This window comes from Xenia sp. Carnegie-2017, unplaced genomic scaffold, assembly GCF_021976095.1.
Source record: "Xenia sp. Carnegie-2017 unplaced genomic scaffold, XeniaSp_v1 HiC_scaffold_14, whole genome shotgun sequence".
In the NCBI taxonomy this organism is placed as follows: Eukaryota; Metazoa; Cnidaria; class Anthozoa; order Malacalcyonacea; family Xeniidae; genus Xenia; species Xenia sp. Carnegie-2017.
In genome coordinates this window covers 1,735,102-1,751,360 of record NW_025813447.1, presented here as the reverse complement: position 1 = coordinate 1,751,360, position 16,259 = coordinate 1,735,102, and the positions used below count along the sequence as shown (strand labels likewise).

The following is a 16,259-nucleotide window of genomic DNA, read 5'->3' as shown; positions in this document are numbered from 1 at the left end:
GTGGAAAAGCTGTTTCTCGATTGTCATTTAGTCAATGTAAGTATGTAAATCTAGTTTCACGATATGAACCTGCAGATCAAAGAAATTTTAACGTCTATTTCTCAGACAAAGTTGTGAGCGAAGTCGAACTTCAAGAATTAGAGGAATTAAGTGCGATCCTGGCTACTTATAAGGATAAAGTTCATTTACAACGACAAGTAAGTGAAAATTGTGGGCGCTTTTCGTGTGGTGATGGTATAAAATAAAAAAAGAAGTGTGTGAAAAGTGTGTTGTTTGTTAGGTACAACAAAATGTGTGTGAAAAGTTTGTTGTTTGTTACGTACAACAAAATGTGAGTGAAAAGTGTGTTGTTTGTTACATACAACGAAATTTGAGTGAAAAGTGTGTTGTTTGTTACATACAACGAAAAGTGTGTGAAAAGTGTGTTGTTTGTTACATACAACACGAAAGTCAAGAAGTGAGTGAAAAGTGTGTTGTTTGTTACATACAACACGAAAGTCAGAAGTGAGTGAAAAGTGTGTTGTTTGTTACATACAACACGAAAGTCAAGAAGTGAGTGAAAAGTGTGTTGTTTGTTACATACAACACGAAAGTCAAGAAGTGAGTGAAAAGTGTGTTGTTTGTTACATACAACACGAAAGTCAAGAAGTGAGTGAAAAGTGTGTTGTTTGTTACATACAACGAGAAGTGAAGTGATTCAAAAGTGTGTTGTTTATGATAATGTGCTATGAAAATTGAGAGAAATGTGTATCTTATGTGATCACGCGTCCCTAAATGTAAGCTCTAACATTTTCGCGGTCTACAGGCATCCTATGACAGCGATGAATTATGTACAATATGTTATGCTATGCCACAAAATGCTGTGTTTGTTCCATGTGGTCATAAATCATGCAGGTGCCGTATTTTGACTTTTCATTTATAAATCTTGGCTTCATTTTTACATCCACACAAAACACTTTTACAGACTGTGTTTAGTTTCATCCCTAATTATGTTAATTATGTTTAAATATACACATGCTCTTGGTATGCTTTAGGGCATGCATCTCAAGACATTTGCTGAACAGTAAAGTTTGCTTCTTTGCAAAGAAGTTGTGGATAGGTTTGAAATTGTTGGTCTAAACGAGTCGACGAAAGAAGACGATGTCGGTTCTTAAACTATTTTGACTCATGGATCAATCCATGCTGATTGTCAAGAAACTCCTATCATCTACTAAAGTCTTGAAAAGACTGATTTCTTGCAGAATTAGCGGGAAAATGACTATCGAAAAATCACTTCATTTTATGTTAAAGATATAAAGCAAATCAATAATGTATATACACTTAAAATTACTTAAACAAAGTAATGAAGACGTAGAAGACCGTCAGCTGACTACATGTTACGCAGGCGACGTTTGGTAATGTTTTGTACTTTGAAAAAAATCATTGCCAAATTACTTGGTAAATAATCAATTTTTTACGAAGATGGCAGGCTTTTTGAAGGTTTTCAAAGACTGGATAAACTTTCAAAAGGACGTGTATAACAGTTTGGGGAAATTTGAAATCTTCCGAAGGCTTTTACGTGAAGGAAATGTTCGCGTCGGGACTTTGGTTGGAGCAGACAAGTATGGCAACGAATATTTCGAAAACAACTCGTATTTTATGGGAAGAAATCGATTTGTGAAATTTCCGTACAAGGATCATCGTTTATCCTTTGATGCAAGTGAAATTCCTCCCGAATGGCATCGGTGGATGCACTACATGACCGATGATCCGCCAAATAAAGTTGTGCCCGAACAACGAAAATGGATGGCTGATCATACAGTTAATCTTTCAGGGACAAATAAACGTTATGTGCCTTACAGTACCACAAGACCGAAGATAGAAGCATGGTCACCTCCAAAACTTAAGTAAATGTTTCTCAACTGTTGATTTAAAACAAGAACTGCGGAATTTATTTTGGAAAAGACCACAAAAAATTGCTTTTTGATAAGCATCTTTTATGTAACGGATGTTGCACTCCAAGCCATTTGTAAAATGCTTCTGAGATTGAAAATAAATATATATATTTATATGCCTGTTTTTGCACAGAATCTCCTTGTATTGTTTTAATCTTTCCTTGCATCCCCCGTCTTTAGTTGTGATTTCATAACGTAATATAATTTTTGTGTTGTTCAGCAGGGGATTGATATATATAGTTAAAAACATATTCTCGTACGTCCCCCGTCTATCAGTAACATTTATATTTCTGCCGGGGGGTGGTCGAAAGTAAAAACCTGTTGCTACGATCTCCCTAATATTTTGGAAGTCGCTCAATGGTCGCTCATGGACACGTTGCAATAAATTAAATACTTTACAACACAACCAGAAAAGGCTTTGCTGTATTTTATTTGAATATCGGTGGAAGAAGAAAGAAACGAAGATTTAGAAACATGAAAGCTTTAATTTTAGTCGGTGGTTACGGCACTAGACTTCGGCCATTGACGCTGTCTCAACCAAAACCTTTGGTTGAATTTTGCAACAAACCGATGATGTTACATCAAGTTGAAGCCTTAGTACAGGTATTTTACGGTATTCGAAATTGTTTGTGTCGTGAAGCTCTTTTATAGCAGTAAAAGACAAAGAACTCGTTCTTTGCATATTTATGTCCTGTCCTGTCGCCCTAGTTAAACGTACATAGGCAGACGTCGTCACAAAGCATTGTTGTTATCATCTTTGCTGAAAGTTGCGCAGATTGAATAGAACTGTTGTGTTTCTCAAAGTACTTTGTTATTTCTATACTGCAACACTGTATGTATCAGTATGTGGTACAATCCACTGAATAAGCTATATTAGGATTGTACGAAAGGGCAACTCCATTTAAATTTTTATTCTAGAGTTTTATTCCAGTAAGTGGATTGTCTCTTGATCAATAGGAACAATGAAATGGCTTATCACAGCCAGTAATATAATTAAATATAGTGTGCCAAGTTGCACCTTGAAATAATGGCTCTTTGGTACATTCCTGCTAAGGAAAGCTAATTCACCCCCCCTCCCCTCCCCTCCTAAGTAGATTTTTCATGACTGGTAAACAATTTAGAAACATGCCATTGTTTTCTTCTTTTAAACTTGTTATCACCTTTACTTATTTGTGTATGGTGTTATTTTGAAGGCTGGTGTTACACATATAATTCTTGCTGTCAGTTACCGAGCAGAAATGTTAGAGAAAGAAATGACGCATCATGGCAAGAGGGTACGAGAGTTTCATATTTTGTATTTCTTATTGAAAGAGTGTTTGCCGATCTTTTTAATCACCTGAGTTTTTCATGGAAACATGTCATTTCTATGTGGTACATGTCTCAGATTAAAATTGGAAAAAAAGGGGAAGTAATGCATTGAAAGATTTGCTTGCACTATTGCATGCAAAGAGTACACTATGAGCACCATACCATCAATTTTCCCATCTATATTGTGTTATTGAGTTAAGTTATAGAGTTAAAATTTTGATGCCATAGTGCTGAAGTAGACCTTGTATTTGAGGAAAATGTTTTAAGGTTGGACTATGTGAGTTTTTTGAAAGTTTATTGTGTTTTTGAAGGGGATTGTTTCATGCATTTTAGCTTGGTATTAAAATCACGTTATCATTGGAAGACGAACCTCTTGGGACAGGTCAGTGCTCAATTTTGTACTGTCAATTCTTTGAAATGTATTTGATCATTTTGACTTACTGTCAGCTGGGCCATTGGCACTTGCAAGAAAGTACTTGGAGGAGGGAAATGAACCTTTCTACGTCCTGAATAGTGATGTAATGTGCTCATTTCCTTTTGCCCAAATGGAAAAGTTTCACAAGAATCATGGCAAAGAAGGGACCATAATGGTACATGGAATACTTTTAGTTATGACAATAAATTTCTTGGGGTTTAAATTGTTGATATTTTAGGTCACAAAAGTGGAAGAACCATCTAAATATGGTGTTGTGGTTTACGATCCGAACTGTGGAAAAATATCGAAATTTGTTGAGAAACCACAGGTTTTTGTGGGCAATCGTATCAATGCAGGCATTTACATGTTCAATCCTAGTATATTGAATAGAATTACGGTGAGATGTTAGAATATTATTGCTTATCATATACAGTTTGTCCATTTTTATGAAAAGGATAAAAACCCTTTCTGTAACATAGCTGTATGTTAGGTTAGTATTGGACTTGCTAAGTTAATGTCTATTTCTTCATATCAGCTTAAACCAACGTCAATTGAGAAAGAAATATTTCCAGCTATGGCCTCCGAAAGCTCTCTTTACGCCATGGATTTGGAAGGTTTGTCTGAAATGACAATATATAATCGTTTTGCCTGTGAATAACTGAATATTGTTATTATAAAAGTGCGCTTGATATGAAACTGAACAAGAACTGTTTACGCTAAAGATTATGTGTAAACAATAACACATATATTATAAAGGGATAAAAGTATAGCTATGGATAGCAAATAATAATGGTCTTTTAAGTAACTTATACAGTGGAATCTCAACCTACGACGCCTCTCAGAAGCTTACGTTACTTCTGCGTCTTTGCCATACACAAATACATTATGCTAAGGGCTCCGCTTTGGGCAGTTTCGTCTGTACTTCGTTGTCGGAAGCGGGAATCTATTTTTCATCCTTTGACATTTTGTTTTACATTGCTAAGGATTCTGGATGGACGTTGGCCAACCGAAAGATTTCCTCACTGGAATGTGCATGTATCTTCAACATTTGAAAGAGAAATCTTCAGAAAGTCTGTACAAAGGCCCCGGAGTGATAGGAAATGTTTTAGTGGTGAGTGGACAACGGTTCTTTCGTAACCTTCGCGCTTCGTTGTCATTTTTTGTTGAAGTATATTTAGCATTTAAAATAAGCGACAAATTTTTACGATAAACATGTTTCGACTTACATTAAGTCATCTTCAGTATGAGAATGAGTTAAGTATTTACAATGCGGAATTTATAATAGGATACAATGTAAAATAAATAATTTGAAGTATATTTACAAATTATGTATTCGAGAAGAACTCAAACACTATGAAGAAATGTATACGTAGAAAGATAAGGCTCTCAGTTACCGCAACCCATGAAGTTGTTCAGATTTCTCATTCTTCGTGTCAATTTACAGACTTTGGGATCGATGCTATAGAGATTGTCGATTAACCTTTTATTGGACACTTTTGCTCACGAGAAACAAAAACGAAACCAAATAAAAATAAATTTACAAAAACGTTCGTCTCCTTGAAGATTAAATTAAGGCGAGTGTACGGCCAAATTAAAACCAACCTCATTTGCAAGTGCGTGTGTTCTTTTTAGGACCCTTCTTCTCAGATTGGTAAGAACTGTCGTATTGGTCCGAATGTTGTGATTGGTCCAGACGTTAATGTAGAGGATGGTAAGAAAACACTGACTATTCATCGAAATTTTATGAGAATTTCACTTTGGCTAGTAGTAACTTTTCAAATTTCTTTTTCATCTTTGATTTCTATAGTTGATTTTTAGAAGTTTTTTTTTTATCGAGATTTTAAATGAAAGTCAGCTTGTTTTATGTTCTTCGATTGCTATTTATCGTAGTTATTTAATGAAATCTGTTGTCGTTATAGGAGTGTGTTTGACAAGATGCGTTTTATTGAAAAACTCCACGATAAAATCTCATTCCTGGGTCAGTTCGTCCATAATCGGATGGAGATCGGTCGTCGGCCATTGGGTAAGTGTATGATAAGGGAAGGCTGGTGTGAAAGGGGAGTATGAAGCTACACCTAAACTACACCTCTTCTTTCGGAAAATAATACGCGCTGTGCGTTTTTAAAACACCCCACTTGCAATTAGGTATATGGTTACAGAATAATTTAATTACAAACATCTGTTATGCCCTACAAGGAGAACATAGAACGGTACTATGAGAAATCGTAAAATGTGCCTTTGTCAAAAGGCGTTTTTTCTATTTGAAACGACGTTTTAATTGGTAAAGAATGAAAGAGATTATTTCGTTAAGTTGATCAGATTAACGTTCACATTTGTGTACTTAAGGATCGGACTGTTTTGACTCACACAAACACACGCCTTTGAACACACCTTCATTTGATGAGAAATCAAAGCAACGTGTTGCATCAGATAAACACATCTCCAGCTTGTTTTCTCTAATTTTTACGTCGTTTTGTACATAAACACACTTACGAAACAAAAAATTATTTACATTATTGACATGTTTCCATTATATTCAAATCAATAGCTGTTAAAATCATGAAGACATAATGTTTAAATTAAAAGACACTAAGTCTATCCACCTGTTTTTTCATCATAATCTGATCGTATCTTTCATCAAGTTGTCCCTCATCTTTTCAAAGGATGCTACGATCGCTTTGCATCCCACTGAGAAGTGAGAAATTCTAGTCCATGTACACACCATACACAGTACCAACAGCTAGTATACTGGAGTTTTCATACGCTGCCGTTGCAAAGTTGTCTTTTTCTCCATCCCAAACACAACGACTCACAACGTGCAATCCTTGATTTCTCAATTCACCGATTGTAACAAAGCACACAATCTTGTATCTCTTGTATTTCTGCTGTTTTACGCGTTCTTCAATAAGTCGCGACAAGTTTTTACAAAGTTCACGACATCGTCCAGATTCATAGATCGTATCACCAAGAGTCGATAAGGTCTGCTCAATGATAGTTTTCACTGTGGACACTTCGAAGCGTCGATCAGGCTCAGTTTTGTAGGTGTTTTGATAAATACGCTTTGGTTTCCCCATTGAATGGACTGGATGCCTTCCCGAAGATATGGACATATCTACGCTAGGTGCTGGATCATCACAGTACGATAGGCTCATGGCTGTAGACCTAGATCTCTGCCTTTGTTTCAATTCCATCAATGTTTTCGAGTCGAAAAGTGAAATACTAGGTCGCGTTTTTGCTGTCATTTTTGTCGAAGTTAGAGTCTGTGAAAAGCTATTTGCCATGTACAAGCGCAGTGACGTTTTTTAAACGACCTTTCTCATTGAACTGTTGTTTGTTTTTGACTTTTGAGGGAACTGTAACGTGAAACTCACGTGGGAATGAATTTCCGATTGAGTATCGATTTCCGATTTGTACATTGATGTTGAAAATATATATATAGATGTACATTGATGTTGACTTTTATAGAAAATGTGCTGAGCAAGTGTGTGAACTGGAAAGGCTGTCCTTATGCTTAAAAAGAGTTTACTTCGTGTGTTGCAGGAATAGATTATTTGACAATTATAATCTATTCAATGCGTTTTCCAGCTGCATAGTTTCGTGGGACAAATGTATTCTGCGTTGTTGAAAACAAGCAGAAAATTCATGTTAGAACAATGAGTTAGACTCATTGGCACCTGCAATTTTTTGTCCTGTATTGTATATTTCAGAGCATTATCGTTATATATTTAGAAATTTTATCTATATTTTCTAAATGAATGAACGGAGCAAAATTTGCAGAGCAGGATTTGATTTGCGGCTTTGTCGTTGTCAGGTATTTCATATAAATCTCGTTCTTTTAGGTTCGTATGGAAGGCGTGTCTGTGTTAGGAGAAGATGTCATTGTGAAAGATGAAGTCTACATCAATGGTGGACGTATACTTCCCCATAAGTCCATAGGAGAATCTTGTCCTGAACCCAAGATCATAATGTAGCGTTCATTGTCCGGAATGAACTGAAACATATCTTCGATATGGTATAATATTGCACAATGACATTCTTGTTCTTCATGAGTTTAGTAATACTCCGTTCACACAGTCAGATTATCCATTGAATTTATGTCGATAAATTTCTGTGTTTTGAAGGATTTGCGGGCGATTTTTCTTGTTAGACATGATAACTGTCACTGTAAATCCTTCAAAACTGCAAATTGACCAAGCGTAAAATTGACTCTCAAACGATCGCTTTGAACTGAACAATTGAAAATTGGCGTTTCACATTATTATGCTCTCGAGTTTCATTTGAAATACCTAAATTGTACGCTTGTTAAAATTATTTTAAAATTTATTGCAACAAATGTAAATTATTGCAACGAAAAAGCTAATTGCAATTTAATATTTGGACTGAAAAATTCTTATATCGTTTTATGTGTTGATTTCCAACCAAATAAACCATAATTTATATTAAATTTGATGTAATACGTTTTTGAAATTATGTTTGTGAAATCCCCTTACTATTTCGAAACTTGGAAATTATGTCATCATACGTCATTTACTAAAAAGCAATGCCGGGGAATTCCGGAAATCCGGCGGATAAAATAGAAGCTTCGGTGTCGTTTGACTAGTGCTGTTGTGTGGAGTCGAAAACGAAACCTCTGGTTAACGGTGTTGAATTTGTATTTTTTTTCCTCTTGAATATCTGGTGAGTGTTTGAAATGCTTGTATATTGTTACATTATGTGTAGCAGAACATGCAATTTCTTTTCAGAGTATATTGAACAGGAAAATATGAAAAATGTGTTACTGCATTATTCGAGCAATGACGAACGAAATACTTTTTACCTTATTTTGTCTGAATGAATGACTCGGTTTTCCTACTTTTGAGATGAGTTTGAGTCATTTCTACAATTGCCACTCATGAATAAAGGGTTTGCAATTTTCATAATAAATTCGGCTTCGTAGTTTCATTTTCGGGCGTCTAATGACGTCACTGCAATTTTTCGTGTACATCAAATGATTTTGCTTAAAAACTTTGATTTTTAAGAAGTGAGGATGCAACGAACGGTGCTTAAATAAAATTTTATAGTCTTTGTAAGCGTTTTGAAAATGTTATTGGCTTTCTTTCAAGTATCAACTAATTATGTCTGACATGGAAGATGCGGAATTTCTTGAATGCCCAGAAGATACGACAGTTATCACTGAGGAGAAAGATACCAGTGTTGAAGTCATTGGCTATGAGGTTAAGAATGGTGACAGAGAGGATATAGTGCAGGTAGGACTTTCATGTACAATTTATGATGTAAGAAGTCAATACTTATGTATTGTTTATTCATTTGGAGCTCACCATGGCTTCTTTGAAGTATTCATAGCTAAAAATTTTTATGATGAAATATTTTTATGTGTGATTTCAAATCATTTGTAGACTATCAAAGCTTTAAAAAATGTGAAAAGTGCCATAAAGTATCAAGATGAGCAATCTTTGCAAGATGCATTGGACAAAATCAAGGAACGGCCATATATAGGTGTGTAAGTTTATTGTATCAGAAGGTATTCTCCACAGCAGTGCTAATCATTTGGTATCCCTTCCATAGGACTTATTCTTTTAACATGCATCAAGAAATTTATTTTTCTGTTTTATTTAAATCAGATGCCGAGTTCCAAGAGCAAATTACAATGCTAAAAAGTATTTCTGAATCTGAAGAGTATGCTGATTTTCGTGAAGTGGTGAATGATGCAATTAGTATGTTAATTTATTTTCATTTTACGTTTAAAGTTTTTTGGTTCAAAGATGTATTTTCTAGTTACCATGTTGTCACAACATTACATGAAGTATGTAGTATTAATTAGTAAACTTGTGTCATGGTTATAAGAATAGCTGATTTCTCAAAATATACATTAAATACAAGATGTTCTTGAAGTCTTTGGCACATATTCAGTTGAATTACATGTTGAATCAACTGTAAATGTTATTGTTTGTATATTTAAGTCATCATTCACAATTAAAAGATAGATTTGTTTTTGCTACAGCTCAACTGAATGATGCACAAGAAACATCAAAAGGAAAGAAGACATCGCTCAGTCGCTCAATCGAAATTTTGAAAGAAGTCTTGCCAATTTTTACCGAGGCTTGTTCTAGTTATGTGGAGAAGGTGGAACCATCCCCTCAAATCAACCTGATCTTGAGAGAACTTGATGGTCTTCGCATCAAGCTAAAGGAATGCGAAAAGGTAGAGGTTGGTGATGTTGAGGCAGCCAAGAAGTATGAAAAAAAAGGAGAGGTGCTGCTTGGTAAGAAGATTTTGATGCAAAGTTACAATTTTAGAATTTTTGTTACAGAGAAATTTTGTTTCATCTTTTTCTTATCTGTTTTTTGTAGAGGATGCTGTGAAACACGGACTCGAAGATGTGAAAAGAATTGAGAAAAAAATCAAACAAGAAAAAGATGCCGATATGTTGAAATATTTTCAAGAAACCAGGAAAGAAACCAATAGCAGAATGGATTTTCTTACAAACGATTTTGATAATATGAAAAACAATTGCGCCGAAGATATTCAACTGACAGGTATTAAAGAGAACTTTGCTTTTGTTGACATGCAGAGGTGTGCCAACTTGGCTCTCAAGATTTGGAGGGGAGGGGGGACTTAATTTTCCAGGCAAATGATGGCAGCCTTTAATTTGCCCTATATAAAAAGATTGCAGAATTTAACTGCAAAACAAAAAGGTGTGGTGTAATTTTTTTAGTTGTAACTGGTGAAATTGCTGTCTTTTGAAATTGCTGAAATTTCAAAAGTTTTTTTATGAAATTAATGATGCTATATTTTCGTAAAATTCAAAGGTCATAGCTTAAACCCTTTCTTGAACGATGAGTTAAGTTTTGTCTTACAAAACTCCCAAGGTTTTAAACTTTAGGTTTTCGGGAGACCTACGTCTCTGTTTTAATATTTATTGACGAGGACTGATTTCTGGGAACTGATTTACAAGTAACTGATTTTAGAAAATGCACTTTGCGTGGAGGCTGAGTGTACATTGATAGCTCGCAGGAAGTTTGAGGAAAAAGATAAAGAACTCGATGAGCTAATTTTGGCCGACAAAAAAGAAGAAGAGCGATTGCGTGAAAAGCTTCAAAAACTTATCAAGAAACGAGAAGAGTTAGAGGAAGACAGAGAAGTAAGAAAAGCTGTTCAACAAAAAGCAGAAGAGGTGGGCAAAACTAAAATATGAAGTTCCTTTTATTAATGTTGTATTTATTAACTGGAGACTGCATTCACTCATATCTTGGGATTTTAAAGGTGCACGCTGGGGCAGAGAAAGAGTTGAATGAACTCCTTTCTAAGTTAAACGAACTTTTGCCGAAAGTAAACACGGCCAGTGTCGTTCTTAAACAGACCAAAGGTAACGGTGTGAAGTTTATTTTATCTCAGTATTTACGTTTTTTTTTAATTTTCTGTTTGCTTTTCTTACTTCATCAAGACGTTTGCAATATGCTTTTCGACAAAGCTGTTGAAAGCAAGAATATACAAAATCGTAATTTGGACCTCGTCTTGCTGCAGACGATGGAAAATCGTCACATTGCGTTGATTGCACAAGGAGTTAACTTCCTCAGTATACAAGAAAGGGAAAAAGAAACTGTGGAAATGATCAAAGAAAAGGTACATAAAAAAGAAATATGAGTTTGTCCGGGGGGGAGGGTTGTGAAAACATACCTTTGATAAAAATGCTTTTCCGGCACATTTGCTTCATTCAGTCTCAGGTTCCTGGCTTATTGGCCACTTAATGTATTGGTTTAATGTATTACGAAAATTTTATTTCCTACGTACTACAGAACAGGCGTTTTGGTGACATTACCTTTCATTGGTTATAACTAATGAATGTTTGTTTACAGTTGAAGAAGAAGAAAGGAAAACTGAACGAGGCTGTCAAACATCACTGGGCTAGCGAAGCGAAGAAATTACGTGAAAAAATTGATAGACTCTCAAAAGACATGGAACTGAGCAAGAAAAACGAACAGAAAGTTGCAGAAAAGTTAGATGTTTTGACAGAAAAAATCTCTGAAGTGGAAATGAAACTGGACGAATCTTGTGTAAAATATGTTACTTTGAAACAGAGATGTGAGTTTATATATATTTACGTATGTATTTATACAAACACCTTACAAAAAGCAAGTTGCCCGACGAATATTTTTATAGATTTTAAGTAAACGAATCCTAGATAATTTAGCTCAACGCCAGTTAGACTTAAAGTAAATTGCTCACTGCCATGTGAAGAATGAGGTCACTCGGGCCATGAAAAAAGACGTATCGTCTCTTGAACTCAAAAAAACCAATTTAAAAACTAGCATTGAAAAGTAGCGTGTTTAGTTTCACTGACTATCCAGCAACATTGTTTGTTGGTAAACGTCGTTTTGTAAAGCAGTTTAAAGAATGCCCACCTGGCTACATTGTATCAACACGGGACAATCGCAACCGTCATTTTAGAGGCTGACTGGGATTCATTCATTTAACATTTATATTTATAATTGTTCATCTATGGGGAAACTTTCTTTTTTTTTGTACTTATATGTAAGTAGACGTTGGTAATGTTGAAATTGTTAGAAAGCTTGTAAGAAAAAGGGGAGATCTGATGTTTGGCAAAAGGAGTTTGTTGTTTGAAAAGTCGTATTTCATTTTTGAGCTGAAAAAAATTAACTAAATTTTATTCAGATTCCTCAGTTTTCCATCCATAGAAATAATACATAGGTTTGTTGTATATACTTCAGTGAAGGAACTTTTGGACATTGGTCAACTTTTCCATATTTTGGCATCAATTTTACCGTACTCAAAGTGAAATTTTTTTTCATTTCAGATGAGGAATACAAACAAAGTAATGATGAGGATGGAGGCTTCTCCCTCACTTCTATGTCTTCATTTTGAAAGTATGAAAAAGTAAGACCATAATAATCAAGTTCACTGTTATTATTCACGCACGTGATGAAGAAACAGTATATAGTCTCCTAATAAATGACTTCATCAGTTGTTTGAAAGTTTATAGAACTGTATAAAAGCATATTATGTTAGATCCTGGCGTTATTTTATTGTTTTGTGATTAGGAATTGTTCAATACATCCGTAAACGTTTGTAATCATTTTGTGCTGTAGTGAAAAATTTGCCAATTACCATCAGTATTCAAATTTTGGTCTGTATGATGTACGACCTTAATTGTGATTTGCTCATATTCAAATTTCTTGAAAGTGTTTGGTCCTTTAGGAAATTTTTTCAGTTTATTTCAAGCTTTCCACCAATGTATTTGTGTTTCTTGACACAAGTTCTATTTCTGTGCGTGCAAAATCAATTCAATAAACACAACAAGCATCAAATAGTGGTAATATATGTAATTTTGTGTAGGCGTCTATGACGGGTGATCACCGCCAAAATTAGAACATGACATTCGGCAATGCGTACATGACATTCGGCAATGCGTACATGACATTTGGCAATGCGTACATGACATTCGGCAATGCGTACATGACATTCGGCAATGCGAACATGACATTCGGCAATGCGAACATGAGCCATATGAACACACGGTGATTATGTACAGCAGATATGCGTAACATGAGTAATGCGCACACAAAGTTCTTTGTGTCAGCTGTAATGGAGAAAGAACGATATAATACTTCATGTCCTGATTAAGAATAAAAATAAGTTGACAGTAAAATTGGAAACTTGGCTTCAAACACTATTGTAATACTTATTTTGTAAGTTTTTCCGGTTGTATTGATATCATGCTGTCGCCATGAGATTGTCGTATTATAACTTGTAGAAAACGTTGGTTGGATTTTGGCTCTTTCTTTGCTTTTTCTTAAAATAGTGTCATTTAATTGCTCTAATTTTGTTAAATTTGACCTTTTTGAAAATTGATTTGGCTATGGACATGCGCAATGCCTGCCCACCCGGATGAATATATTAATACAAATAGTTAGAATTAAAAACTCGAAAGCAGTTTTATGAAAAAGGTAAGTTTGTATTTGTTAAATTAACATTTAAAAATAATACAAGCGATTAATACCTTATTTATGTAATGTTTCATCTTTTACAGTGTTTCGTTCGAACTAAAATTTTATGTTTCTATTGAACAGGAAGATACTAGAAAGATAGTCATTAATCATTTACAACAGTCTGAAAAAAATTGAGCACATCTTAGGAAAAAATTCTGAGGAGCCCCCGACTATGATTGCTTATCGTTTAGAGTTGATCATCTTCAACATGTTTTACTTTGTTCTGATACAATAAGTATACCTGCTCAAGTTCATCAGTTGTTAAGCATGGTTTTTGAAATACTGAAATCATTTGAAGATGGTGAGAATGGTGAATATGTTGCACCAACTGTGAAAACTGGTGGGCGTGGACGCCCAGCATACTATATCACAAAGGATCACCTTCATTTTTTGGTCTCATCGGGGTTCAATGTACCACAAATTGCGTCATTATTAAATGTTGGAAAACGAACTATAGAAAGAAAGCTTCACGAGTTCAACATTTCTTTGAACACTACATTTTCATTCATAAGTAATGATGATTTAGACGCTGTTGTTAGAGATATTGTCAATGAATTTCCAAATTTCCAGATTGACAAAACATGGAAAATGAGAAAAATGAAAACAGCCAGTGCTGTTGCTAGAACGTTGGGGGTGTTTATTGATATATTCACTTGTGCTTGACTAATTTCCTATGAAAAAAGAGCAGTGCTGTTGCTAGAACGTTGGGGGATGTTCATTCATATATTCACTTGTGCTTGACTAATTCCTATGAAAAAAGAGCAGTGCTGTTGCTAGAACGTTGGGGATGTTTATTCATATATTCACTTGTGCTTGACTAATTTCCTTTGAAAAAAGAGCAGTGCTGTTGTTAGAACGTTGGGGGTGTTCATTCATATATTCACTTGTGCTTGACTAATTTCCTATGAAAAAGAGCAGTGCTGTTGCTAGAACGTTGGGGATGTTCATTCATATATTCACTTGTGCTTGACTAATTCCTATGAAAAAGAGCAGTGCTTTTGCTAGAACGTTGGGGGATGTTTATTCATATATTCACTTGTGCTTGACTAATTTCCTAAGAAAAAAGAGCAGTGCTGTTGCTAGAACGTTGGGGGTGTTTATTCATATATTCACTTGTGCTTGACTAATTTCCTATGAAAAAAGAGCAGTGCTTTTGCTAGAACGTTGGGGGATGTTTATTCATATATTCACTTGTGCTTGACTAATTTCCTATGAAAAAAGAGCAGTGCTGTTGTTAGAACGTTGGGGGTGTTCATTCATATATTCACTTGTGCTTGACTAATTTCCTATGAAAAAGAGCAGTGCTGTTGCTAGAACGTTGGGGTGTTCATTCATATATTCACTTGTGCTTGACTAATTTCCTATGAAAAAAGAGCAGTTCTGTTGCTAGAACGTTGGGGGGGGGATGTTCATTCATATATTCACTTGTGCTTGACTAATTCCTATGAAAAAGAGCAGTGCTTTGCTAGAACGTTGGGGGATGTTTATTCATATATTCACTTGTGCTTGACTAATTTCTTAAGAAAAAAGAGCAGTGCTGTTGCTAGAACGTTGGGGGTGTTTATTCATATATTCACTTGTGCTTGACTAATTTCCTATGAAAAAAGAGCAGTGCTTTCGCTAGAACGTTGGGGGGGATGTTCATTCATATATTCACTTGTGCTTGACTAATTCCTATGAAAAAAGAGCAGTGCTGTTGGTAGAACGTAGGGGGGATGTTTATTCATATATTCACATGTGCTTGACTAATTCCTATGAAAAAAGAGCAGTGCTGTTGCTAGAACGTTGGGGGATGTTCATTCATATATTCACTTGTGCTTGACTAATTCCTATGAAAAAAGAGCAGTGCTTTTGCTAGAACGTTGGAGGGGAGATGTTTATTCATATATTCACTTGTGCTTGACTAATTTCCTAAGAAAAAAGAGCAGTGCTGTTGCTAGAACGTTGGGGGGGTGTTTATTCACATATTCACTTGTGCTTGACTAATTTCCTATGAAAAAAGAGCAGTGCTTTCGCTAGAACGTTGGGGGTGTTCATTCATATATTCACTTGTGCTTGACTAATTTCCTATGAAAAAAGAGCAGTGCTGTTGCTAGAACGTTGGGGGATGTTCATTCATATATTCACTTGTGCTTGACTAATTCCTATAAAAAAGAGCAGTGCTGTTGCTAGAACGTAGGGGGTTATTCATATATTCACATGTGCTTGACTAATTTCCTATGAAAAAAGAGCAGTGCTGTTGCTAGAACGTTGGGGGGGTGTTCATTCATATATTCACTTGTGCTTGACTAATTTCCTATGAAAAAGAGCAGTGCTGTTGCTAGAACGTAGGGGGGGATGTTTATTCATATATTCACATGTGCTTGACTAATTCCTATGAAAAAAGAGCAGTGCTGTTGCTAGAACGTGGGGGTTATTCATATATTCACTTGTGCTTGACTAATTTCCTATGAAAAAAGAGCAGTGCTGCCTGAAGAACAATTTGAGGTGGAACAAACGCAGGGATTTAGTTACGAAGCTTAGTTTTATTTAATCCTCATCCTTGCTTTATCTGTTCAGATCTTCAATATTTATATCAAGAGAACTGCTGAAATA

The 16,259-nt window shown here is 35.2% G+C and overlaps 3 protein-coding genes across 4 annotated transcripts; 2 read left to right on the top strand and 1 right to left on the bottom strand.

The window, feature by feature from the left end:
* Positions 1 to 1,174: 1,174 nt before the first annotated feature.
* LOC124433880 (NADH dehydrogenase [ubiquinone] 1 alpha subcomplex subunit 12-like) lies at positions 1,175 to 2,069 on the top strand. Its single transcript, XM_046983730.1, has one exon. The coding sequence runs from the start codon at positions 1,462 to 1,464 to the stop codon at positions 1,888 to 1,890; it is 429 nt and encodes a 142-aa protein (XP_046839686.1). The 5' UTR covers positions 1,175 to 1,461; the 3' UTR covers positions 1,891 to 2,069.
* An 83-nt stretch (positions 2,070 to 2,152) lies between these two features.
* On the top strand, positions 2,153 to 12,847 carry LOC124433857 (mannose-1-phosphate guanyltransferase beta-A-like). Of its 2 annotated transcripts, none has more exons than XM_046983674.1 (11): positions 2,153 to 2,537; positions 3,128 to 3,208; positions 3,576 to 3,624; positions 3,690 to 3,832; positions 3,896 to 4,054; positions 4,193 to 4,271; positions 4,641 to 4,768; positions 5,290 to 5,368; positions 5,577 to 5,680; positions 7,497 to 7,669; positions 8,760 to 8,903. In XM_046983674.1, the coding sequence occupies exons 1-10, from the start codon at positions 2,409 to 2,411 to the stop codon at positions 7,626 to 7,628; spliced, it is 1,083 nt and encodes a 360-aa protein (XP_046839630.1). In that variant the 5' UTR covers positions 2,153 to 2,408; the 3' UTR covers positions 7,629 to 7,669; positions 8,760 to 8,903. The 2 variants fall into 2 exon arrangements, with proteins under 2 accessions (XP_046839630.1, XP_046839629.1); XM_046983673.1 differs by lacking the exons at positions 2,153 to 2,537; positions 3,128 to 3,208; positions 3,576 to 3,624; ... (5 more) ...; positions 5,577 to 5,680; positions 7,497 to 7,669 and adding exons at positions 8,223 to 8,334; positions 9,054 to 9,153; positions 9,279 to 9,371; ... (5 more) ...; positions 11,514 to 11,739; positions 12,473 to 12,847.
* Positions 5,806 to 7,018, bottom strand: LOC124433871 (dynein light chain Tctex-type 5-B-like). The gene has a single exon (XM_046983711.1). It carries the CDS (start codon positions 6,936 to 6,938, stop codon positions 6,363 to 6,365), a length of 576 nt encoding a protein of 191 aa, XP_046839667.1. The 5' UTR covers positions 6,939 to 7,018; the 3' UTR covers positions 5,806 to 6,362.
* Positions 12,848 to 16,259: the final 3,412 nt, after the last annotated feature.